A 26,058-nucleotide genomic window follows, 5' to 3' on the forward strand; every position below is an offset into this window, starting at 1 on the left:
ACCAATGTTGTCGGGGTTACTTTCTGTTAATGATCAGATTGGATGCACCTGCTAGAAGGAGGAGAAGGCCCCTACTGGCCTATATATGCATGAGAGTTATGTGCTATGCTAATGGGCTGATAACAGTTGAATTGGGTGTTGTTTTGCCCCTAAGTAACCCCTAAATGACAAGACTCAAGGTTGCCCAGCAGAACATTACATTATGACAAGATGGTCAGTATTTTAGTCTTCACTGGGCAGCGGCTTTCATGTTGTGGATGTGACATTATAATAAATAAATAAAATCTAAAAGCTTGAAATCATAGCTGCCCCTTTCTGTATACTGTATACACACTTAGCTGAGTGTTTTGACTAATCTAAAAGGCCGGTTGTTCTGATTACTGATCAACGGAGTCGCACTGGCTGCTTAGTATCAGCGTTCCAGAGGGAAAAGACAGGGAGGTGTGGGGGGAAAAGGGTGGAGATGGGGTCAGTGAGAGATTGATGATGCCAGGAAGTGTGAAAGATTACATATTCTAAAAGGAGAAGTGGGGGAGAGGAAAGAGGAGAAAGATGTTGATGTGGATTGGGTGTAATGTAGAAAGAAAAGGATGGACGGAGAAGGAAGGAAAAGGAGGGCACGGAAAGTGAGAGAGATGGGGCAAAGAGAGAGTGAGGGTAACGGTGAAAGATGGAGGAAATAACCAAGGCTGAAAGACGGGGAGGAATGAGAGAGACGTCAAAAAGAAAAGGTGTAGACGGGCTGGGAGTAAGATGGATGGCACAGAGAGAGCGATAAAGAAGCTATGGCAAAAAAAAAAAGAAGGATGGAGGTAGCGATAGCAGAAGGATGAGAGACAGAGGACAGAGAAGTGAGAGGCTGACAGGATGATATGAGCATTTTAGGAGGTGAGTGCGAACAAAGCAGGAGAATCTGGAATGCAATGATTTCTGCACATTCCAGGAGCATATTACCATGAAGGCACGGCAATCACTCAAGCCTGCATTTTAAAATGCTCTCATTTTAACCGAGTCCTTTGTGCACATAAGAGGATCTGCAATAAATGTACAACACTGTATGTGCAAATTCATGCATGAGGATATTTGTTTTCAATATGTTGCTGTGATTTAACACAGTTGAACTTTTTGCATAGGGAAAAGGAAGCAAATCCTCTGACTGATGCAGGTTTACTCTGGTTGATGTGTTGAAGCAGCTCAATCAATTAAACTGCACGAATTAAAAGTCTAAATATAGTCATTTGTGAGGAGCTGGAGTTCATATAGGCAGCTAAGCTGCCGTGATGATGTGAACTCTGCATAGCTTAGAGTCTGGTTTTAAATTAAAGCAGAGGAAATTATTTTAAGTTAGAGGAATACTTTGACATTTTGGGAAATGTAGTTATTTTCTCTCGCGGCAAGTTAGATGGAAAGATTGATATCATTGTCATATCTGTCCGTTAAATATGAAGTTACAGCCTGGAGGCGCTTAAGCAGGATTTATGGTGTGTCTGAACTGAGTGTTGGATGGTCAGGTAGCATCAGAAAGCCTCTTCCTCCCCCTCACACACACCTTTTCAATGTCAGAGGAGAGGTGTCTGCGTCAAAACACTGGCTGGAGCCTTCCGAAAGCAGCAATCCAGCGTTCACACCCACTTCACGCCACGACGGTCCAGCTGTGTGGAGGTGAAACAGGAGACGGGCTTTGTGCCTCTGCCCGTCCTTTTTCTGGTGTCAAATTGTGGCATTTTTATTTGAGTTTTATGTTCAACCCAATGCAGCAAGAAGTGTCTCCCAAGAGAGACTGCCCGGAGAAGTACAGTAATGTACAGTATTTATATGATATTAACAGTGACTGCACATTTGATTTCCAGTGTGGGCAAACAGCCATTCTGAAGCAGTTCTGAAACACCATAAACTTAGCTTAGCTTTAGCATGAAGACTGGAAAAAGTGGAGAAAAACAAGCCTGGCTACGTCCATCATAAAGAAAGCTACTGGCACCTGTGATTAACATATTACATATGCACAAAAACCAAAACTTCCCTTGGTTTATGGCCTTATCAGTAGCTGTGTTTCCATAGCTTGTTTTTATGTGCATGATGTGAGAAAAAGGTAATGGACATGGAAAAATTTGGGTGGAAAAAAATCTCTAATTTCAAAAAAAAAAGCTTTCATGTCTGCTTGATTTAATTTTTTGCTTTTTCAAAAAACAAATGATGCGCTTAATGGCAGATAGAAACACAGTTTTGGAATAAGTTCTGGCACAGTGAGCATTTAACTCACTTGACTGATCATCTGTTTCCCATTATTTCATAGTTTTAGCCTCCAGACAGAATGAAACATGACCTGTGCCGGCTGATATATAACAAATAATAACTTTTTTATGACTGAAAACATTTCCTGAAGACTGAATGACCCTAAACAGGCTAGTTTGTTTGCTCCAATACAGTTAATGGAAACAAGCCTCCTTCAAACGTGCTGTTTAATAGGTTTTTTGCAACATTTAAAAAAAAAATCACTTCAAATTATATGGAAACACGGCCTCTGCAGGACTCCAGGATGTCACCGCCCCCAGCCAAGAAAAATGCATTAACCCACGTACACTCAGCGAGAATAAGCGGTTTGCCAATTTGTAAAACTGCTCCTTCTATAAAACATAACAAATGTGTGTGCATGTTTGTGCGGCTTATCTGTCTTTTATAAGGCTAAAGGTTTGGAGTCGGAGTGTAACTTGCTCTAATCCCCTCACGAGTTTGCATTTCTCATCGCAGTAGAAGGATAAAAGGTGGGTGTGGATGCCAACAAAAAGTACATTTGTGCAGTTCTGGGTTTGATAAACTTACCATCGTGTTTTGATGGAATGCGTGTATGACATTAGTGTCTGTAGGCTTATGATGTGAAAGATCAGAGCCCCCCTGCTGGTCGACTGCTTGGCCTGTACACAGTCTTTGATCCGGTGGCTGGGAAAATGGAGAACAAGTCAGACAGCTTCCCGTATTCTGTGGATATCACAATGATTACCATCCACGAGCACATAAATTCTACCTTCTCATACCTTTTCATGTCTACCATCTTCTACTCGTTGCTACATCTTTCCGTCCTTCTATCCTTTACCTTCCTATTATGCACAGAGAAAGGCTGCATAACAAGTCTCCCCCTGAAAGCCCTGAATTTCATTATGAACTTCTGACTCATGCAGACAATGACGTTCCGCAGCAGATCGACAGACAGACTCTGGATAGTCTCACCGAACTTTTTTTTACAATGAAAAGACTGATGCTAACCAGACAGCGGGACTGTGAGTGTTGTGGGTGAATTGTAATTGTTGTAAATGTGTCATCTGTGGCAGTATTTAACCTCATGCTCCGTGCGTAAAATCCAAAATGGAAAGAAGTGCAGCATTACGCTCTGTTGGCTGATGCTCATCTTGATATATTTTTGTTTACAAATGGCACCTTTCTCTTAGACTTAGACTGACTTTATTATAACCCCGAGAGGGAAATTAAGTTGTTACAGTTGCATGGACATCCAATAAAGGTGTAAACAATAAGACAACACAGAATATTTGGGAAACAGGCTTTGTTATCTGTTTGTGATTGTGAAATAGTTACAACAATCCAGTGTATTTACCAAAAACAGGACTTTTTATGTCTGTAGAATTGTCATTTTCCAACTTTTGCTACAAACACACAGTAAATATTTTCAAATTAAATCTCATCTGTCACTTCTCGTTGCAGGATGGAGTCTACAGAGAAGTGTGAAGTAGTGATACAGCATTTCAATGGAAAGTACCTGAAAACCCCGCCAGGCATTCCAGGTGAGTCTCCCCCTTCCTTCCTTTGCTTTACATTATTCTCACCCCTTTTTCTTTCTTTCTTGGAAAAAAAAAATCATCACATTTGCAATAGGAAACCACCTTTCTAATTCAATTATGGTAATTCCTCATCTCAGATCTGCTGGACAGCTTGATAGATTGTGTACACTGCGATGTCTGACACCTGAAGCTAACTGTCGCGGCTGTGGCTGAATAGCTGACGGTTCTATAGGTCTCTTCCTCTCTTCCCCACTCTGTCACCATCTCTCTCCCCTCCCTGGTGGTGCTCTTGCTGCAGGCTGGAACTTCTCGGGCAGGAGAAAACCCTCTTAATATTCACACTCATGCCTCTGCGCTGTTCTTTGCAATCTACTTAAGAGCTTGCACTCTCCCCTCTTTCCTCTTCTGCTCCCACTCTCTGTTGCAGTGTCCTCTCTCCTTCCTATCTCCCGTTTTCCTGCAGTCACCCTCGACAGTGGCCAAGGAGAAAACAGGCGGGGAAAGAGCGGGTGAAAGGAAGAGTGTCACAAAACGGAGACACGTGTAGAGACAAGATTGTGCCTCGTCTTGTATTAGCACAGGAATTGTTCTCTTAGTCGGCGTCCACAGCACAGTTCCAAAAAGTAAAGGAGACAAAGCTTTGGAAATGTTGAAAACAGAGCAAGTCTCCAGGGGGAGTTGGGGTGTCGAGAAGTGGCAGTGGGGGAAAAAAAAAACAAAAGTGAGTTGGAAGGGGAGTAAAGATATGAAAGAAAGTGTCAGAGGGAAAGGCCAGGATGAAGGAAAAATGCTGCTCAAGCACTTTTGGGGCCAGGTGCTGCAGCGCTCAGTCTCCTGTGCATCCCAGCAGGGCTCGCGGGCCAGATAGGGCGATACCAGGGGGATCTCCTTCACCACTGTGGCAATTTTATTAACAACACTCACACCTCCAACCTCCAACCGGCGGCACAGAAACAGACCCATAAATCGCTCTCCACTATCCAGTAATATTTCAGAGAGACTGGATTTAGAATCTCCATATGTGCTCAGCCACTGCATAGCCAGCAGCCATTAAAGGCAAGGTGAGTGGTTATATTGAAGTTGAGCCGTAATAGGAAACCTTTAAAGCTGTAATATCAGGCTGACCTTCCCCTTTAAGGGTCTATCTCCCTGCTGCTCGGGCTTTATTATTGTTAATGGATTGTTCAGGCTTGTGCCAAGCATGGAGATTTACCGCCCTGATCGAGGAAATCCTTCTGTGGAATTAAGAATGGTTAAGTTTACAAGGTCTGCTCTGGTTCGGTGCTACTATGGTCCCTTCTAAAGGGTCTGTGAAATCTTCCCTTGACACGACTGGCTGCTGCGAAAGCTATTATTGCTCTTGTGTTGTTGCCATCAGTGATTTGAGGTAAAGCGCACCGTAATCAAGCCCTTCAAAGGATCCTTGTGATTTATTGCAACTTGGGTTTCATTTTTGCGGTTTTTGCCATCATCTTTCTCAGTTATGATAGCATTGTAGTCACCAAAGTAATTGCAGAGATCTGGGAGCGTGATGAAATGCAACAAAGCCTGACGAGGCGAGAAGCACAAGCAGGAAGACGAGCAGACAAGTTATAAACAGGCTGACAGTCTGTCTAGATTATATGAACCAAGCAAAACTGAAAGTAAGCACCAGGAATGTCAGTAAGATTCATTCTGCATGCAACTTAGTGTGGATGGTTTAAAATCTGCAGAACTAATTTGTCTGCTTCTAACCCTGTCGGACCAGCAATGACCGCTTGTTTCCAGATTTCGGATATTAGGCTTGGTGACTGGGATGGTAGTAATGCTGATATGAATAATGACTAAAACTTATGAGCTAATATCTAAATTGTAATCAAAGTCTATATTAACTGGTGCGCTTCCAGTTCCAGAATACGGTCTTTCAGATGTTCCATTCATAAATAATGATGAATACTGTCTCTCTGTGTCATTACTTTGATACTTTTTCCTGAGTTTTGGATTTATAAGAGGGTGGGGGTTGAGGAAGTCTGCTTTTTCAGTCTCCGTTTTTCCTGCCTGACACTGTCCATGTTGACTTGCTGTCTGCTACATGGAGATCTCTGGACATTCTTCTGTTATCAAAATCAGATGTTCCTATGTGGAGGACCCCAGGGCAGTGTCTGCTTCTCACAGCGGCAGCGAGCGGTCCTTTTGCAGTTGTGTGTTTGTGTATGTGGTTGCGTGCAAGTGCTCTCGCTACATTTGTTTCTGTGTTGGGATTCATGCGTGCATATTCAAATTATTGCATTTCAAAGCAAGAGCGCATACATGCCGTGTGCTGACAGAGTCTCTATTATGTGTGTTTGTGTGTGTTTGTTTGTGTGTGTGTGTCATGTTGGTGGTATTTCCCCAGAGCCCCTTGCTATGCAGGGCAGCTTCTTCATCCATTCTGCTTTGACAGCTCAGCGGCACCCCCCAGGGGGCTCCCACCACACACAGCACAGTAGGAGCACGCATGTATGCACGTGCACGGCTACGCCTGTGTGACAACCATGACTACTACACTGTGTGAGCCTTGACACACACGCACACAAACCACATAAGCACAAATATGGTCACGCACCACTAACTTTGACCTGAATGGAATGTCAACATCCATATAATGCTAATGAGGGACTTTTTTTCAGCAGTATTTAGCATTTAAACGTAACCCACAAACACACACAAAAATGCAGCGGTAGCACGCACACAAGAGCAACACTCAACATGCACGCACTTCTCAATGTAGCACGCTTACTCACCAATCCTCTGCAGCCCATATCTGACAAGCCTCTGCATTTCCAGCTTAGCCACTCAATCACACTGTGTCAAGAAACGTGGATATGTGCACGAGTGTGTGTGTGTGTGTGTGTGTGTGTGCGTGCGTGCGCGCGCATAAGGGTGTGTGTATGATGAGAATTGGTCTTGTTATAGCTGCCCTCCTCCACTCAGGTGCGTCCAGTGGCGATACAAAAAGGATATTGAGTTGTAACCTTGCTGTCCCATACCAGGAAGTAAATATGTGGATGTCAGGTGCCAGGTCGTCTGTTAAATGCAACTGACCATGGGAAAACAAACGAAAAGGAAGTCGCCATGTGACAGATAACGCAGTGGCTCGGGGAGAAGGAAGACGCGGAGCAGAGCAGAGAATTGTGGAGATGCTAACAGATGGCAGCTAATAGCGCCATGGACAGCTTCCATACACTTCCTGGTTAAATTTTAATGTAATAACATCTAACTTCCTTGTGATTACATGAGATATTGAGTTGATGTACACTGGTGAGAGATGGTAGCAGATGGCAGCTAATGATACTTAACCGCTTCCCCTTTCTTACTGTTTTTAATGAAATCATATGCAGTGTTCTATGAGTTGCAGATATTTGCGTTGTCTAGATACAATATGTAGAGCAATGCATTTTGGATCTCTCTTAATACCATCTTCTATCATTTCTTGTTCAGATCCCTTAAAACTGAGTGTTAGATACATTAAATATTAGCGACTCTTATGCTACATGTCGCACGCCAGGAACTTGAATACTTGTCTGTGTATTCCAGCAAGTTCTCCAGAAATAAGCACAGTGGTTCTTGCATATAGATGCATCTAATCAGCCATCCAGGTCAGGTTTGCTTGGTGAGTCCTGGTTGATATGAGAGGTGCGTAGCAGTCGTCCAACAAGCCAGTCACCCAGGCCTGCTCCAGCCGCTCTGCTCTGCCCACGTCTGATTGTGATTCAGAGAGAGGGACATGATCGATAGCCCTGATGGAGCACTACAGCTGTTTAGCTATTCTGTGCAATGCGGCAGCCGCTCTCCCTGTCGCTGTTGTCGGCTGTGAGCGTGCATACATGCGCCCACAAAGGCAAACTCAGACACATGCACCGCCCATGCACTGGGATGAAATACGTGTACAGTATGCCCAAATATACACACACTGAATGTCATTTCAGATATGGATGCAAACATATTAATTTTCAGAGGCATATACTGCACATATAACTGCATGTGTGAAAGGCCGCACTCACAGATGGATGCAGAATATTCATGTTTACACGTTATCCTGTTTCCTGAGATCAGGTTTGCAGTTGCATGTGAGAATAAAGAGTTATCCTTGTTTTTAGTGGATATGGATTTACTCAATACACCAAATAAATAGAATTTATGAAATGTGACTACAGCAATAAACTATACTGAAGTGAGCCCAACAGGGACGCATTATGATTTACACTGCAACCCTGAGCACTGGGAAAGTCAAAGGAAGCGCAGATAAAAAGTGATTTAATCCGCTGGCTCCACCGAGCCTCGCTGATTAAAGCCCTTCGTCCCACAATGCATTAAACAGCTTAGAGATGACACCCTACGGTAAATGTAATTCGAACCGGAGATACATTAGCCATTGTTTGGTTTTGGCAGGTGAGTAATCTCATGTACATACCATACTGAATGTCTGCAGTGGCACAAAGAAAATGGATAACCTTTGATACAGTGCACATGCTGAACCCTGCCGGCAAATTACAGCCCTTTGTGCGATTTAACTGAATTTCATTGTAAACAGTCAAATGACAGCTAAATAAACACTGAGGTGTGTTGTCAGAGGGGCTAGGTACAAGCAGTGCTGAGCGTTGGAAAAACGACAGCACCAGACTTTAATGAATCTAGCATTTGCTTGAACGTCTAACTGTGCAAACAGAGATTCAGCCCAGACTGAATGTGCAGTAACAACACAGCTCCTTCCTTTTCACTTCCGTTGTTGTTGCTTGCTCCGTTGTCATGCTGCCAATATGGCAGCAGAGCTGAGAGTCGGCTCCAATATTGTCCAATAGATGCTGGATAAATAATGAAAACCACATCAGGAAGCAGCCACAGTGGCCCTGGGAGATGGAACCAAGCGGAAACATGCAATATGTACAAGCTTTCCTCCTTCTTTTTTTTTCCATTCGGCACTCTGGCATTTCTCTCTTTAACTTCATCTGTTTTCACAATTACTTTTTAAACCACAGCGACTATCCCTGCCTGTCCTCACTCACACTCTCTCACTTGTTTTGTCTTTCAGTTTCAGAGTACTGTGTTAAACATAAAACATCCATTTAGGTGTACAGTAATAGTCATCGTCTCTATGGATGCTTATGGAAGCATCAGTGCCTTTCACATCTAAAATACCCCAATTTCATATGAATATGGTTGTGTATGATAATACTAGTTAAAATCCCAGTTGTCTGATTTATTCCTCTGATCTGTCAGAGATCCACATGACAGCCAGACCCTCCACATCTGTCAAATTAATGCCAGACAGAGTTCACAGAGGCCACTGTTTGGCAGGCACCCTTTAAATAAAGCACAGTACAACCCAAAAGACTGCCCTGAACCCTAAGTGCTGGCCCACCAACACTTCCCATCATTATTTGCAGAGCACAAGGCCTGTGCCACTGAGGGTGGGGGAGCTGTTGCTGGGGGTGCTGTTGCAGAAAGAAAGAAAAAAAAAAAGATTCCCTCCCTGTTGGCAACCTCACCAAGGCAACGGTGCCAAGATAGCAGAGACAGCCCACAGTATTAAAACGTCCCTCGCTGAATTAAGGCAAGTCCCAAATCACTTGGTAAGTCACAAAAAGCCCTTCTGAAACTGTCAGTCATACTTGAGTAATCTATGTTAATTTCTGCCATCCCTCCCACATTCCCCTGGCTAATAACTGGCCTGTCGGCAGGCCCATTTTTCTCCCCTATGGCGTGTAGATTTAACGTGCAGCCAAGTAGGTTGTTGGCTTGGCTGTCACAGCGTCTCAGCTGCCTTTTCGAGTACTCAGAGGCACGTGGTTCCCATGATGCATCTGCGTGTCATGTGCGGGTGCTGATCTGTGAATTGTTTGTAGCTAATGTTTTCCTTCCCCTTTTTTGACAGAAACAAAAGGTCAAATCCATTATGTATTGATAATTCATTTACTGCTGCTGTCACCCGGTGCAAACTCGCCGTATTTCTGTCTCTGTTTGTGATCGTCACTGGCGATCAGACAGCTTTTCAATACGCCCGGCCACAGATAATTATTAGCCGCGAAACCTCCCCTTTCAAATGCGCTTCTCAGGATATTGCATCATAATGAAATCTGTCCTCCTAGCCTGAACCTTCCACCCCCCCCCCCACCCCCCACCCCACCTCTGACACCCGCCTCCCATTAGAGGCAGGACACACAGGAAGTTATTATTGGCATCCCCAGTAAATCAGACAGCTTCCTGAAAAAGGATCAATTTCCCCCGATGCACTTTCTCATTATAACCTTATCTCGCCTACAGACAATAATCTGGATTTGTCACGCTTTGTTTGTTTTGCCACTGAACTGTATCATTCATGAGCCAAGCCAACGGTTAGCAGAGAGGAGGAGGTGGAGGAGGAGAGGGGAGCCGCTCTGAGTGGATCTGTCACCAAAATATAAAGTATTCACCTGCTGCAGTTCTCTTCCGCGGAAAATAATATAAGCCCTTTGATTGGCTTCAAAGTTTGTTTAGGCAGAGAAGAGGAGCTCTGGCTCCTGGAGGGCTTCAGACAGGAACGATTGACTTTGCTCTCCGCTCAACCACATCTAATGTGGAGGGAGACGGAACGAAGGTGAGTTACCATCAGAAAAAGATACATAACGAGGGAGAGTAATAGAGAGAAATATAAGCAGGGGGAGCAACGGAGAGAAATAGATTAGGAGCCGAGGAAATGTGACAGGAATAAGCGAGGAAGATAAAAAGAGAACAGATGGAAAAGGGCAGAGAGGGGAAGAAAGTGATGGGTGGTGTAGGGAGCAGAAGAGAGCCCAATGAAAGTTGGATCAACCTGTGCTTTTGGAAGGTTAAATTTGAGCAAAGTTTAGGTTGCTGCATCTCCAGCAGATGAGATGAAAGGATGACATTGACTGTGTGACCGCTTCCTGAGCTTGACCCCGGCGACCCCGGCCCAGCTGTCCACCGTGTTGATCCCCTTCTATCTTTCCTCCCTCTCACTCTGCTCACACCTCTCCTTGTACTTTTTGTTGTCCTTGCTTTTATACTCCCTCTCATCCCCTTTTATCTTCCCAGCCGCCACTGTCTTTCATCGCTCACTTTCTCCACACTCGCTGCCCTCCTCTCTGCTCGCTTTTCTACACATTACACTCATTTCTGCTCATACCTGCCAACGCTCATCTGTGTTATTGTATATAGATGAGTGGACACAGTAATAGTGAGAGCAAAGTGCACCAGAGGCGGCTTTTATTTATGAAGAACGTTTTTCCTCTCCTCTTTGTTTGACATGTGTTCAGCCGGTTCTTTTATGCTGCGGATTCACTAACAGTGTGGACAGCTGACAGTTACGACAGAAGTTTTTTGTTCCGTAGGCCTTTGTTTTTCATACATAAAAGCAGAGCGAGGTCCGAATCTAATTCAGGCTTGACGTTGAAAGGCTCTTAAATGTAAAATGTTAATGAAATTGAAGCATGTCTAGTTATTAAAAGTACATATTTCTTCATGACTAAATGAGCTGATGAGGCACTCTGAGGTAGACGTTTGTGGTTTTCAGTGTAATGTCTTGAAAACCGCTGAATGGATTGTACTGAAATTTCTTAACGGCATTCATGGTCCCCAGAATTTAAACTTTATTAACATCTGTGAAGGTTTAAAAGTTAGATCTTTGATTCTGAAGAACGGTTGTCGATATTTAGCTAATTTGCACATTTAGCTAGTTAGCAGCTATTAGCACCAATGTCAAGTTTGGTAGTGATGTTAGCATGCTAGCATGCTAAGATGTTAACAGTGGTAGTATATGCTATTGGAAAAAAATGATGTTGCTATATTTAATTTTTCTGCAATATATATAATGCAATGAACCAGATGATTGGAATAATGCTATTTGGAAAAAATGAATTATTCTAAAATGACTGCAGTTATTTTGCATCTGCATTGAATATATATATATATATATATATATATATATATATATATATATATATATATATATATTTTTTTTTTTTTTTTAAGTTGATTCAGACCTTTCTCATATGGTGTAATCCCAAAATTTTTTTTGCTTTAAATAATATTCACATCTGACTTTGCCTTTGTCATGCAGTGGGTTGTGGTACTAATTTAAATGTTCCAAGACATAGTAGCTGTCTTTAAACATGTCTTCTTTGCAACCAAATTGTCATTTTTATCCCCCGCCTCCACGAAGTGGAAAAGGGGGATATACAGGGATGGGAATTTTCCGCGGATTTCCGCTGATTTCATTTCAAGTTTGAACACTTTATTGTCGCTGATACTCCTGCGAGATGGTAACGACGTTAACGATAGCTTGTTAACGACGATTGTAAACAGCCCAGCGATTGGAAGTCGCTGCGCCGCCGTCGCTGCGCCGCCGCCGCCGCATCCCCCGTCAACAACTTTCCACTGGAATCGGAACTTACTGATCCCATCCCTGGATATAGGTTTGGCCTCCATCCGTCCGTCCGTTCGTGCTTCCATGCGTGTGTTCGTCCGTCCGTCCATGCGTCCGTCCGTCCGACATGAAGGGGACAGCTTTTCTCGGAAACTGTTACAGCGAGGATTACGAAATTTAGTGTGTAGCTTCACACCATGGACACCTTGATCAAGTTCGAAAATGAGACCTGTGCGATAATATTTAACAGAGTTATGGCCCTTGATCACTATTTTGGATATAGACTCATAGACATCACATGTGGCGGGGGATATTGATGACCATGTCCTCTTGTTTGTTTTTCTCTCTTGTGCCGCCCTGATTTTGTTGTGCCCATGTGGAGCCTTCATGTCAACAAACTCTGTCTTATGAGTAAAGTTTTTTTCAAACTTGTGTCAGAGTAAATTATGTTTTGTTAGGCAGGCTTTTGATTTAGGTTAGTGATGGAAAATGAGGCCTATGTAAGTAAGAAAAGCGTTCAGATTAATGTGTTCGACGTAACATTGCACAGAAACAATCATGTTCTCATTGTCACTGTGAGTATATTGGCAGTCTGACATTTGCATTTTCCTCCAAGTACCACTGTGCTGAAGTAGAACTACACAATAACTGTGTATTAAAACAATGCCAGGGACTGTGTTGGCTGTTGTTTCAGGTACAGGTTAGAGGCCTTTTTAGCTAATAGACCCGTGGATTTAGAGTTTTATCAGATGCTGAAATACCACACAGCAATTTATAACACCCTGGATTTTGCAACTCTTGAAAGTTATCGTGCTGGTGATCATTTTTATCGCAGGGTAAACAGTAGAATTACAACATTCACGTTACAAAGTAATCAGTGTGGAATGTGCTCTGTTGCTGTGTGTGATTGGCCAGATTACATTTCCTTGCAGCAAAAGTTGAGCCAGGTTCCCCCACAGCCGCTGTCAGACCGGCTGCATTCAAGTGAGAGGGCTGCCTTAATCTTGTTAAGTCGCTGGGGGTTAATCTGCAGTCATCCTCTGTGAGGCTCCAGTCTCCAGTAAGGGGTGAAGTGTAATGTTGTGGTCTCATGTACAGCACACAATGGAAAGGTATTGTTTTGCAGTTTGCTGAAATCACTAAAGACTTCCAAAAAATACATCACATAAGTCATGTCCATCTATTATTGAGCAAAGTTGTTTAGTTTCCAGCACCCAGTTGGGGAAACCAATTATTGGCTGAATGTTTTGCTGAAGGACATAATAGTTATTATGATATTTGAGAGAATTTTTTTGTTTCTGTAGATTTTTTTCGGTCACAAGCAGTCACAAGCAACAGCCTCGTTTTTCTTTTTTCTTCTTCTCCCTAAATATAACCACAGCAAAAAAACAAAAAACAGGGCTTGTGATGTGCACGTCGTCTTCATGGATCCCTAGATTCCAGGTTTTAGCTATCAGTCAACCTAATCTAATGCAGGGCCTGAGGCTGTGCATTTCTTTTGCAAAGAATAATATTCGGCCTCTCAGCAGATACTGTAGGTCGCTGAGCTCATAGCCTTCCGGCCAGCCTGCCCGTCCTCCAGAATGAAGATTAAGTTTGCTGAGGAGGATAATCATGCTCCAAGGTCTCAGTGGTATGCAAGCAATTCAGCAGGCTTGCTTTCTGTGGTTCACTGGTCAACTCCTCTCTGTCTCCTGCACCTTTCATTATGAAAGTATCACAACACGCGAGTATGATCCACGGCAGCTTTCTATCTTTTGTCCACTCTGGCATGTTTTAAGATAAATGAAAAGACGTCGCATCTGAATGCACAGAACTGACTGATTATATCCTGTGCGTGTCTGCGTCAGGGAAGCAGGGTAAGAAAAAAAACAACCAAAAAAAGGAGGCATCAGTTACACCCGGCCACGTCACTGTCACCGTCCCAGGACACAGAGGGCAGTGAGATAAATCTAGCCGCTGCTCCCAAAAATAGAGCGCGGGCCTCCATTAGAACAGGACGCAGGTTGTGTGGGAACAAGCAGAGGTCACCGTGGTCAGCAGAGTTATTTCTGTAGTGCCACCGGACCTCCAGGAGTGAACACCCATTCATTCATCCGATTGCCTGCCAGCAGGTTAGGGGACACACACAGAGACACGAGAAGAAAAAAACCCACACCTTCCATGCTCTGCCAGCGGAGCATCAGTAGGAGTGGGACGCGATCCATTTGGTGAAATTTACTGTGACGGTGTCCGAGGTGCCTGTGTGCATTTTTTTTTTTATCACCTGCAGCTATTTGTGTCTTTTCCTTTATATATGAGTGTATTTATATGAGCGCTGCCTGCTGGTGTTTGAGCTGAAGGACGATGGAAACACACCTGGCTCTCAGTGACCTCATGTCTCAGACACAGTGTCTCTCTGTCTGTCTCTCTTTCCTTCGGCTGGCAGCGCAGCTCACCACGACTGCTGGATCACACTTTTTAGTTTATTTCTGCTGCTTTTGCTCAGCCTATTTAGATGATTTACAGTAGCTCACGGACATGGATGCGAATTTCTTCCGCCACAGCAAAAAAAAAAAAAAAAAAAAAAAAACACAGACGGAGACGACGCGCACAAAAAGAAAGCACACTTGCACGCCAACAGAATGATTTCTTACAGTCTCTTTTTCCTTCCTTTGTTCTTTCCCTGTGTTCCTCTCATACATCCACACACACACACACACACACACAGTCACAAACACACACACACACATCAATAGTCCATTAGGAGTGTGTTGCTTTCATTACCTCCAGCTTGGCCCTGAGACAGCCTTCAGAGTGGAGTACAGCAGAGCGGAGCTGGCCAGGATTGCAGTATATATAGAGAGAAGTCTGGTAATTGCCAGCTCTCTGTTCTCTCTATCCTGTGCGTCAGGTGGAAAGTATGAATCTGTGGTATCTGGGGACCACCCCTGCTGCGCTGCACCACGTCTCGATACAACCGCCTGTCCCCCCACCGGGCGCAAGTAATAGGGGGAAAACAGCGAGCTTAAAGGCCTCGGAGAGTCCAACAACTGCCACGCTAACAGCACACACTGCCTTGGGAATAAAAAAACCCCGAAAAAAACAGGCAGCCCACACAAACAGCGGAGAAGCACCTAAAGATATACCCTTCATACAAATCTCACTTTTCATGTCTTGCTTGTTACACAGCGGTAAGTGCTGTTGCTGTAGTGCGGCCACTTTCTGGAAGAGGAGTGTTTTGTTTGTTTTGCTTCACCTGCCAGGAGGCAAGAGAAAGGGTCAGATAACAAAACATTTAGGAGGCGCTAGAACGTTTACTGAGTTATATAAAAAGTTCAAGCGAAAGCCATCTCCCACGTACGTATATGGTGAATAATAATAAAGGAATGATAATGTAGGATGAATTTATCGTCTCTGTAAGGCTACAAATCTGCCAATTTTTACTTGCTATGCTGCACAGAATTATATTCTCTGACCTTATGTGTGAACTATGAGTGATCATGTTCCTGTGAGCATTCCCATGTTGACAGTTTTTTTTTTGTATTATGAAGTTAGCTCCCGCCACCCTAGTGAGGATAAAGCAGTGTACAGAGAATGGATGACGTTAGCTGGGACTGGATTACATTGTCAAGCTCTTCTCTGTCCTGAAATTACTATAATTGCGCAAAACAAGAAAAATTTGCTCTGGGATGGGTTAGGATGATGGACGGTCCCTCCCGTGCTGTAAAAATACTAAATTATCTGTCCCCTTGGTCTCAGCTCTTTCTGTCAGAGCAAGCAGTGTTTTTAGAGGCAGCACCCGTCGCTGCGTCACACTTGGAAGTCAAATCAAGTGTTCCAGGAATAGCTGATAGTCATCTTTGGAGACGGTCTTTATTCCATAATCAGCGATGCCAGGGTAGGAAATAAAATTGGTCACTGTGAGAGACACCTCATCAGTAGTAGTAAGGAATTTGTTTAAAAGAACGTTTTACTTAAAAGCATTCAAATCTCCATAAAAGCAAAAATGAAAACGCAAAGTTTGGTTGCATAAAAATACCCCAAGCATGGTCACAACCTGCCTCATTAACAGCCTGTTGTATTCCCTCATAACAGAGCCACTTTGACATAAATGTTTGTTTAATTTATGTGAGTACATTTATTATTTTGTCCTGTGTACCCTGATAAAAAGGCAAAAATTGTACAATTCAAACTAAACCTTTTTTCTCCTGGACTAAATCATTAAAAATGATCAATATTTACCCGTATCTGCTGAAATTTAACATTTCATCGTGACACAATTTTGAGTTATATCACCCAGCCCTGTTCTAAAGATAAGCTAGTGTTTCTCAGCAGCACTGCAAAATGTAACTTCTGTTTTGTTGTTATTTTGTTATCAGTCCTGCTGTTCAGAAACACTCTGAAAGTCTGAATTGTGCAGCAGCAGGTTGTTTCCCTTTTGCATTCAGGATCAGACTCTGGCTCATAAATCTCTATACGCAGTCTTATGTCTCCAGCTGTAGCCATTACTCGTTGTAAAGATCCAGCATGAGGAAATTTGCATTATTCATTAGATAGTATTCCGATTGGCTGGAGGTGAATCCGGCCAATCGGAGTAGGTGGATACGAATGATGCAAATAGCTTCCAAAGTGTGGTGTTGTGGAGGACAGAGAGAGAGGAGTCTGTGCTGTTGTGAAAGACGGACACGGAGAAATCGAAACAACTTTCGGCTAATAAATTTCCACACTTCTGTTTAGAATAGGAAAAACGTGTGTAAAAATGAATCAAAAAAGGCCATTCCATTCTGCGCTACTCAGACCATTCATCACAGAAAATGCGTCGCGCCACAAAAGGCATCTTTGCTTACAGGCAAAATAAACAAAGATGACTTATTTTCTGTGTGCCGTTGTTAATCATACCTACAGAGTGGAGTGTGTAATAGTATTTTTTCAACATGTGGCCTTTACCAGCCCTTCGCATTTATAGAGGTGTTGACTTAATGGCCTCTTTGCTGCAACAGTCTTGCAGATAGCAGCGATGCAGCCGTGATATTACCACCACGAGGCTTTCCCGTTCACCGGGCCGTGTGCTGATCCTCTCACACATAGGCACACAGATTTATGAATTACCTTGAGCTAGTCATATCTCTCTTTTAGCCCGAGACGTAATCTTGCCACAGATGCATCCCGATCAATTTTTCAGGATGTCTTATTTGTGGGCTCTGCGCAGCGGTGGGGTGGGGGGTGGGGGTGGGGGTGGGGTTTGTGACGGCGGTGGGGAGGAGGGAGGGAGGGAGGATGCATTCGGGGTGTATCCAATTTCAGGCAGCAAAGCAAATGGCCTTGGAGATCAAGGATTATACAGCAGATTTCTAAGTCGAGCTAATATTGATTCTCTGTGCCCCTGGTGAACTCCAGGTTGTACCTTCTCCATGTAAGCTTTTAAATGTTGTTGCCGTAATGGCCCCCCCTCGTCAGGACGGTCCCTGATCTATAAGGCCGCAGCAGCTGACCCCTATAAATAAGGCCTTTTGTTTTTCTAGACAGGCCTGTATACACTGCGGACCAGTAATCCAGTGGAAGGTGTGGATTTCTTTTTCTTTTGCACCGATTATGGCATCTTTTCACTGATAGAGGTGCAGCTGATATGTTGAATTTATTTTAAAAATCATTTTAAAATGCACTTTTATTGATAATTATTCACCTGTTTTGACAGCTTATTGTGTTTTATTGTAATGCAGACAGAGATTGAGGATAATATGGTCTCATACTATGGAAAAACCGAGTGTGGCGCATACATTAGACAGACAGCACATCCATACTCATGCAGTCACACTTTCAGTCAGCGTTTGCAATTATGCGACTGTCTCTCATTATACCTGCTCTTGAGAGTAATTGTCAGACGTTTACTGTTGTGTTGCTCCTCTGGCAGTCTTCATCTCAGTGAAATTTGATTTGTTGGATTCCCTCCTCACTGCAGCTGCTCCTGATGAATGTTCGACCACCTAGACGCAGAATTTTTTCCGCTGAAACTTTGCATTTGAAATTCAGATGCTCGAGTGTGCAGCGAAGGCATTAATCACGCAGTTTTCATCACTTCTAATGCATTTTGATGTGCCGTCTCACACTGAGCGCTACTCTTGGCACCCCTCTGTGTCTTCGCGGTCTCCATCTCCTTCACCAGTCTGAAGCGCAAAATTAAAAGTTTGTTGTCCTGCCATTTAGCCATCTGTTCTGCAACTTCCGCTCCTCTCTGCTGTTTTCTTTTCCTGCATCACACTTTCTTTCACACCCTTTCTCTCACGCACACACACACACACACACACACACACACACACTTTGTAAACCAGTGAATGCTGCACAGACACATATTTGAAGTTTGGTAATTGCTTTTGGAGGAGGAGAGAAAAAGAAAAAGACATTACATCAAAGTCTAATTATTCAACAATACCCCCGCCCCTACTCCACCAAGAAGAGAAAGAAAGACAGGCGAGGGGCTTGTGATGGGTGTTGGGATCTGGTTAACTTGTCCAATAGACCCATTATGAGGTAAAATCAACAGTGGGGAGCGTTAGATGTGTGCTAGCGAGGGGGGAAACCATGTCCAAATCCCCTTCAGTTCGTGCAGCCATTATAAACAAGAGTGGATTAGCCAGCAGCCCCCTGCTGGGACAGTGAATGGATGAGAATGGGGAAAGATGAGGGAGCCCGCTCCTCTCAAGCATTATCTAAATAACAGGCCGGGGAATTCAATAAGTACTGGCCTCATCAGACCTCATCAGCTCCCCCAATTAGGCTGCACATCATGGCGGCTGGCGGGCTAGTTGCCGTTGGTGACAGATGAGAGCCAGCGTGGCGATGTGCTTGAATCTGCAGCGGTGCTTTGCTGCCTCACATTCCTGACATTGTTGAGGTGAATGCGTTTCAGGTGGGCAGCTTAGGAGGGGAGAAGCACTTTTAAATGTCATCAGTATTTGTTTTGTCTCTCGCTGCTTATTTACAGTCTGTCAGAGCTCCTTCCACTGTACTTTCTGTCCTTGATGCTGCATTGATGAGTCCAAGATAGCCGGCCTCAACTTCAAGGAAGGACTTACTTTTACCACGCCGCTGTTTGTGAATCCTACTGATATCGACGTGGTGTGTCAATATCTCTCCCCTCCCACATTACCTCCCTGTGTTTCCCCCACGGGTCAGGACATGTGGAGGAAAAAAACACAGCTCCTCCACATCGATTGGGGCCCATTAACGCAGACTGAGAAAAACAAAGCCTTTCATCACGTCTGAGATGTTTAAGCAAGGACTTACACAGAGTTGTTCTGCACAAGTCACCCTTTCTCTCTGGTCAACGCGCTGATGCTGTTTTCCCAGGAGGAGGCAGGAGCAAAGCTACTGAGGCTACTCAAAGGGTTTGCCATGTCTGCCTTTTTTCCCCAAAAGAAGAATCTGACATCAAACAGGCTTTTTTTTTGGCCTCCAGCCGTGGTCATTACGATTTTGGGTTGTCTGTTTATCTGTCAGTCGCATTTTTGAGGACAAGAAATCTCAGGATGGCCTTGAGAGAATTAGCTTAAATTTGTAGCAGACGTTCACTTTGCCTCAGAAAAGGAGCTGATTAGATTTCGTTGGCCGAAGGTCACTGTGATCTCACATCGCACATTTTGGGCCATAAGTCAAGAATGCGTGCTAATTAGGTTGCTAATTATGACAAAATGTCACACAGGGATGAAATAATGAAGTGACTACATTTATTTATTCTAAAATGGCAAAATCTAGCTTCACTGTGGCATCATAGTGTTCAGCAAAACTACTTTTTCTGGCTGTTATCCATCCATCCATTCTCTGTACACCGTTTTATCCTCACTAGGGTCGCGGTGGTGCTGGAGTCTATCTCAGCTGACTCTGGTGAAGGCAGGGGACACCCTGGACAAGTCTGTCACAGGGCTACATATACAGACACACAATCACACTCACATTCACACCTACGGGCAGTTTAGAGTAACCAATTAACCTCAGCATGTTTTTGGACTGTGGGAGGAAGCCGGAGTACCCGGAGAAAACCCACGCATGCACAGGGAGAACATGCAAACTCCATGCAGAAAGATCCCAGGGTCAGGCTGGGACTCGAACCAGGGATCTTCTTGCTGCAAGGCACTATGGCACTGTGCTTTCCTGGCTGTTATTCATCCCTGAAATACAGGAACAGAAGGAGATATTGGTGATGCTACTTTTTGCCCTTTAAACTGTGGTGATTGTTTAGATTATCTGTGCTGCCACGTTGGAGATGTGTGTGAAGCTTCCACGTGTTAGAATTTGTATCTTCTGTGCGTTAACGTCCACATTTGAAGTCGTGGCTACGACTGTGTTCTATCAGAATCTGCTTCATTGGCCAAGCGTTTGAACACACACACAAGGAATTTGACTCTGTTTTTTGTTTTCCTCACTTCAAAGCCTTCACTACATACTGTATGTTGTGTGAGTCTGGACTGACATGAATGTAAGCTGGAGTGATTGGTGAAGGCAAGTTGGTAACTCTAGTTTTCTTAGAGGCAGTGAGAAGACTTCGGGAAGATTTTGGAGACCTGAAAGAAATGCGGTCAGATTTTTGTTTCATTTTGTGGCATTCCTTCTTCAAGAATTTGCACCCCGTTGGTTATTTTAACTGATTTTAACATTGGTTTTATTCCCTAAAAGATGCTGTTAAAATAATAAGATGGGCTGCTTAATATTTTTAATTCACTTTATTAGCCTGACCTTCAGCTAGCTGACCAAAACAGCTTCATAATTTTCATTGTTGTCAAAATGCTTACTTAATTAAGCCAACAGATCGTGCCGTTTCCCTGGAAAACAGTTGATGTATCTAGCAAACATGAAGAAGATGCCACTTTGTTAGCAGCAACTTCTTTTTTTTTTTTTTAGGAAGACGGGAAATTAGTGTCATCACTGCTGAAGAACAAAGAGAATACCTAAGAAATGAATGAATTATTAGCCTTGGGAATGTCTGAAGCACTGTTTGAAGTTCACACATGCACAGGTCTTTCAGACAAAGCACAGATTGCTAGATTACATGCCTAACTTTGGACCTAACTGTGGGTTTTTAATTTCTTAAAACTGGCTTTGTGCATCACCATCACAATATGTGTTGCAAAGCTAATGCTTAACGTACCGGCCAGTTCACAACCATGCGGGCGTCTGCTCTTCAGAAGTCTGCGAAAGTTAAGTGTACAGTAGATTTCCTTAATTTATAACATGTATAGTATATTAAATATGTGTAATGTTGTGAAAAACAAACGAAGTAGTCAACCATAAATGTGAACAATTTGCTTCACTGAAAAAAGGATGTCAGCTGGTCAAGAAAAGTCTTCTCATTAAAACAAAGTGCTGTCTCTGGTAGTGTGTTTATGTCCTGAGTGTGTGTGTGTGTGTGTGTGTGTGTGTGTGTGTGTGTGTGTGTGTGTGTGTGTGTGTGTGTGTGTGTGTGTGTGTGTGTGTGTGTGTATATAAGAATGTATACTGTATATGCCTGTGCCGCTGCTCTTTTGAAAGTGAAAGAGCAAAGAGAGCTGCACCTGCAGCTTCTATCAAACAGTGGAAAGCTCCTTTCAGCACAGCTTTAATTACAGCCTCTGCAGCTCTGCTCAGCTCAGACAAGCCGGTCTCCACGCAGCCAACCAAATCCTCTCACACACAGCCGCCTTCCTCTGCCACAGACTCGCCTGATCCCTAATCAGCCACGGTGCCACTCCTCATCGATCCTCAATCAGTTACAGTAAAGGGGACGCTATGGAATCCCCCCTCACGCACCCTCCCCTCCACCCCTTCCCTCCTTATTAGTCGGGTGCCCTGCTTTCATTGATCATAAATCAACGTCACTGGTAGCATTGATCGTCAATCACCCCCAGTGACACCATCGATGCTGCTGGTCCCTCAGCGATAGGCCCGCTCTCAGCCCTGGGCCCACACTGCAGCCCGGCTGTGGCATATCGATCCTCCCTCAGATACAGTATTGAGGGCTCTTTATTGATAATTCATTTATTGTGCTGTAATTTCATTTTCTTTCTTGTCCATAGCGTTGTTACTGGAAGCCCCTATGGTGGAAACCTAGTTAACAGACGCACTGCCTTTTGTGTGCCTCCCCAAGCTGCTCTAACTGATGTGGCGCTTTCATTTGCAGCATATTTTCTGCCTCTGTTAAAATGTCATTACCAATTTTCATTCACTGGTAGCCTAAAGGTTATATAAACCTACCTATGACAGAGGAGTCGGAAGTTTGAATCCCTTGACCAGGTGGAAAATTCTGTGAGAGGCAAAATCCTGCTTAGCAAAACACCCAACATCCACTTTTTCTTTTCAGCTTTGTACTGACCAATATAGCGGAGTGTTTGTAATGCACTCTGAGTGCGAATTTGTGTAACTCTCTGAATGTCAAGTAGAGCAGTGCCAAAAAAGCACCACGCTCAGCAAAACCTTGCCTTGATAAATAAAGCTAAATAATACTGCTGTAACATTATGTGGAAGCGGTGTAAAGCTGAGTAAGGGGCTAATATGCATTCAAGTTTCAATGCTCGATGTAAATAATGAAGCCCTCACAAGAAACTAAAAGCGCTCCCTGCAGAACAGCAGAGCGCATTGTGCACCGCAGGTTTAGAGTGAACTTTCCGAGACTGAAACTGATTCATTCTGATTCTGATACAGTGTCACATACACTGAGAAATACTTGCTGTGGGTCTGGTAGACGGACGGCTGGGTTGAATTACAAAGCGCCCATCTGTATGATTCATCTCTATAGATGGGAGGTTTCACGGGTCACTGGAGGCGTTGGCAGTGTTATAATACTCTAACAGGGACAGAGCGAGCTTCACTGTCTGCCCACACAAGCAGTGGCACAGACAGTGGAAGCACCAGTCAACCCCCACAGGCGAAGTTCAGCAGCAGCTACTCTTAAGTCCCTCTGCCATGAAAGGATGGGTCCACAGGCCAGAACTGGCTGAGAAGAAAACCAACATAGTTTGGTTTGTTTTTTTGTTTTTTTGTTGTTTTTTTTGTTGTTTTTTTTTGGGGGGGGAGGGTAGTTTGATTCTTTAATGCATTTGAATTCATTATTTGCTTTGGTCTAATTGAAGTGTTTTTCTTTTTATTCTCTCCACTCTTATCTCATTGTCCACTTTGGTGCTTTTTGCAAACATAGACTGTATGTAAAGATGGACGTAGCATCTGACTCCAAATTTGAAGCCCACCCGGAAATGTCAAAAACTTGCAATATCACGCCGTCCGCTAGGGTTGGCTCCAAAAAGCTTTTGCTCCATAGACCCCAATTCATTTTTAGAAAAAATAAAATTTGATAGACTGATGTTCTACAGCTCAGGATTTTTTTCCCATTAGTTTTCATGGTCAAAACGAGAGATCAGGTGGCCGATCTTAAAATAAATCAATACTGAATTTTAAATAAATCGTTAAAGTTGACGGAGCCAGGGGGCGTGGCTATACTTGACTGACAGTCTCATTGACTGGTCCTGCCCCTAGTTGCTCTCCGGTCCAGCCTGTTTGATGACGCTTTTTACGTCACTGGCTCCAAAAAATCCAAAACGGCGACCAGGAAGTAGCAAAATCCGGGCTTCATTTTCTCGGCGTTGAAACCAACGGGTGACGTCACAGTTAGTTCACACCTGTTTGCAAACGACAAATCATGATAAAATTACACAAGTCACAAACTGTTTGTTGTCGGTGTTCCTTAAAATGTGTTTTGGTGAAGAAGACTCTCCTTCATCCACTTGATGAAAGATATATGTGAGACATAATAGTAACGTTTGTGTCTTTGTCCTTGAAGATGCTTGTTTAATCAGTAAAGTGAAGCAGGGTTGAGGTCTCATTTTAAATGAGTGTTAATTGAATTCAGTTGTTTTATTTTTATAGCGCCAATTCACAATATAGGTCATCTCAAGGTACCACGTGTAGTAAGGTGAGGACAGACATTTATGCTGAAAAACCCAACAAAAGTTTCCCGTGGGTTTCCTTCAAGCATTCAACAGTGAGAAGAAAATAAAAACCTCCCTTCAAAGGGGAAGGACAGAAAACAAACACCGACAGACCCAGACAGGGCAGACGTTTGCCTCGACTGTTTGGGGTAAGGGTAAAGAGGACTGAGAACAGAATAGTGGATAGAGAACAGACAACACATAAGAGAACTATAAACACTTTAGAATTCAGTGAGGCCTGTAACTGCAGATCATAAATGTGTAGCTCCAGATCCAGAGATACTGCAGACAGAATAAAAGAAAGTACAGCAGAAAAAAGACAAAGTTCGTGACATGCAATGGTGGCTGAGATAAAGGAGGGGTGCTTAGTATATCATGGGAATTCAGCAATCAGGTCAGCCCTAACTATAAGCTTTAACAAATAAGAAACTTTTAAACATAATCCCTGAAGTAGAGGTGCTGATTCTCCTCGCTGTCCTTGTGACCAGAGCCCATTTGACTCCCTATTTGTAGGTTCATCTGTGGCGTTTTGGCTCTTGTTCCATGGTGCACATTGTGGTGTTTTTCTTAGCTGGGATCCTATTTCAAATTCACCAGCGCTTTCAATCTCATACCATACTTGTACAATTTAGAAGCGACCACAGCGCGGCCACTCGTACTGTAATTGCCACCGTGGCCAGCTGTGTAAAGCGGCCGCTGATACTGAGACCTACTGCAGCAACAAAGACGTTGGCAGCGTGGAGCAGCATGTGTGGCTTTAGCATTAGAAACATCTGCCACCGCCACTTGAGCGCTGCAGCTAACTGCAGCACCCAGCGACACTCGGCTGTGCCGTTTGGACTGAATGCGGTGAGGACTGTCTGCTTGTATAAATGTTATTTTAATATATGGATGCAGGGTTGTGAGCCGCTCATTAGAGTTGGCAAACACACACGCAGTAACTTCTACTCACTCGCACGCGCGTCTGTCTGCTCCGTTGTTTGTGGTTGTTTGTTTATTCACCATGGCAACCCCAGTGTCAGGAATGGCAAGTGGAATTAGCTGATTAAGCTAAAATGAAGTTCTCGTTTAAATGGTACCTCAGAGCCGGTCTCCCAGGAGTTGGCCAGCAGCTGGAAACCCACCGTCTGTTTGGCGCTGCGCTGCACTTGCTGCTCTTGCATTTAAGAGCAGATTAATTCAGACTGAGTGGTTGAAGGCACAATTATATTTAACATATATTTGAAAAAATTACACCTCTGTATTTAGATACAAAGTTGCTCACCTTTCTGTTGGATCGTTTCACGTAAATATATATATATTTTTTTTTGCATATTTCCAGACAGCCACATACAGATAGACAGCAAAAAAGGCAAGACAGAAATGAGGAGAGAGATAGGCAGACATAAGATAACCACAACAGAGAGAAATGCAATCGAGGGAGACGGACAGAGTGAGTGAGAGATGGATTAGCATGTCAGAGACTCCCTACATAACATTACTCTTGTTAAGTGTGCAATAGCTCATCGATCAGGCTTCTACCGCCCGCATCCAGGGCTCTTCTCTCCATTTCCCTTCCCGTAATCCATAATATCATCTCAGGCCTCAACCGCCTGGCGTGCTGCACAGGCCATCTATGGAAAAGTCTGAGCGGGAGCTGATCAATAGCCACAGAGCATGTGTAGCAGACGCAGGGAGAGAGTCAGTGCATTGTTGACATCCTTCTCCCTGTGCTCGTCCCACTCAGATAGATCAAGTATGGATCAGAAGGGTGAAAACTGGACTCCGTCTGTCACTTCTGCTCTCGGTGAATCTCTCTCCCCTCTGCCGCCTTCTGTCACAGTTTCCTCGTGTCTTCTGGTCCGTCTATGACACCGTATCTGTCTTTCTATCTGTCTCTTTGTCTCGCTCTCCGCCACGCTCGCCTCTCAGCGCCCTGCTCCGTTTATTGGGCCGTGTCATTGAGCCATGT

General features: G+C 43.8%; 1 protein-coding gene across 7 annotated transcripts in view; it reads left to right on the forward strand.

The window, feature by feature from the left end:
- Nucleotides 1-26,058, forward strand: part of rbms3 (RNA binding motif, single stranded interacting protein) — a 314,380-nt gene that overhangs the window by 229,821 nt on the left and 58,501 nt on the right. For all 7 annotated transcript variants that reach the window (XM_051955312.1, XM_051955307.1, XM_022198395.2 and 4 more), the window contains one exon: nucleotides 3,715-3,794. In XM_051955312.1, the coding sequence (XP_051811272.1) occupies nucleotides 3,715-3,794 (80 nt within the window). The remainder of the gene's footprint in view (nucleotides 1-3,714; nucleotides 3,795-26,058) is intronic.

Source organism: Acanthochromis polyacanthus, chromosome 11, assembly GCF_021347895.1.
Source record: "Acanthochromis polyacanthus isolate Apoly-LR-REF ecotype Palm Island chromosome 11, KAUST_Apoly_ChrSc, whole genome shotgun sequence".
In the NCBI taxonomy this organism is placed as follows: Eukaryota; Metazoa; Chordata; class Actinopteri; family Pomacentridae; genus Acanthochromis; species Acanthochromis polyacanthus.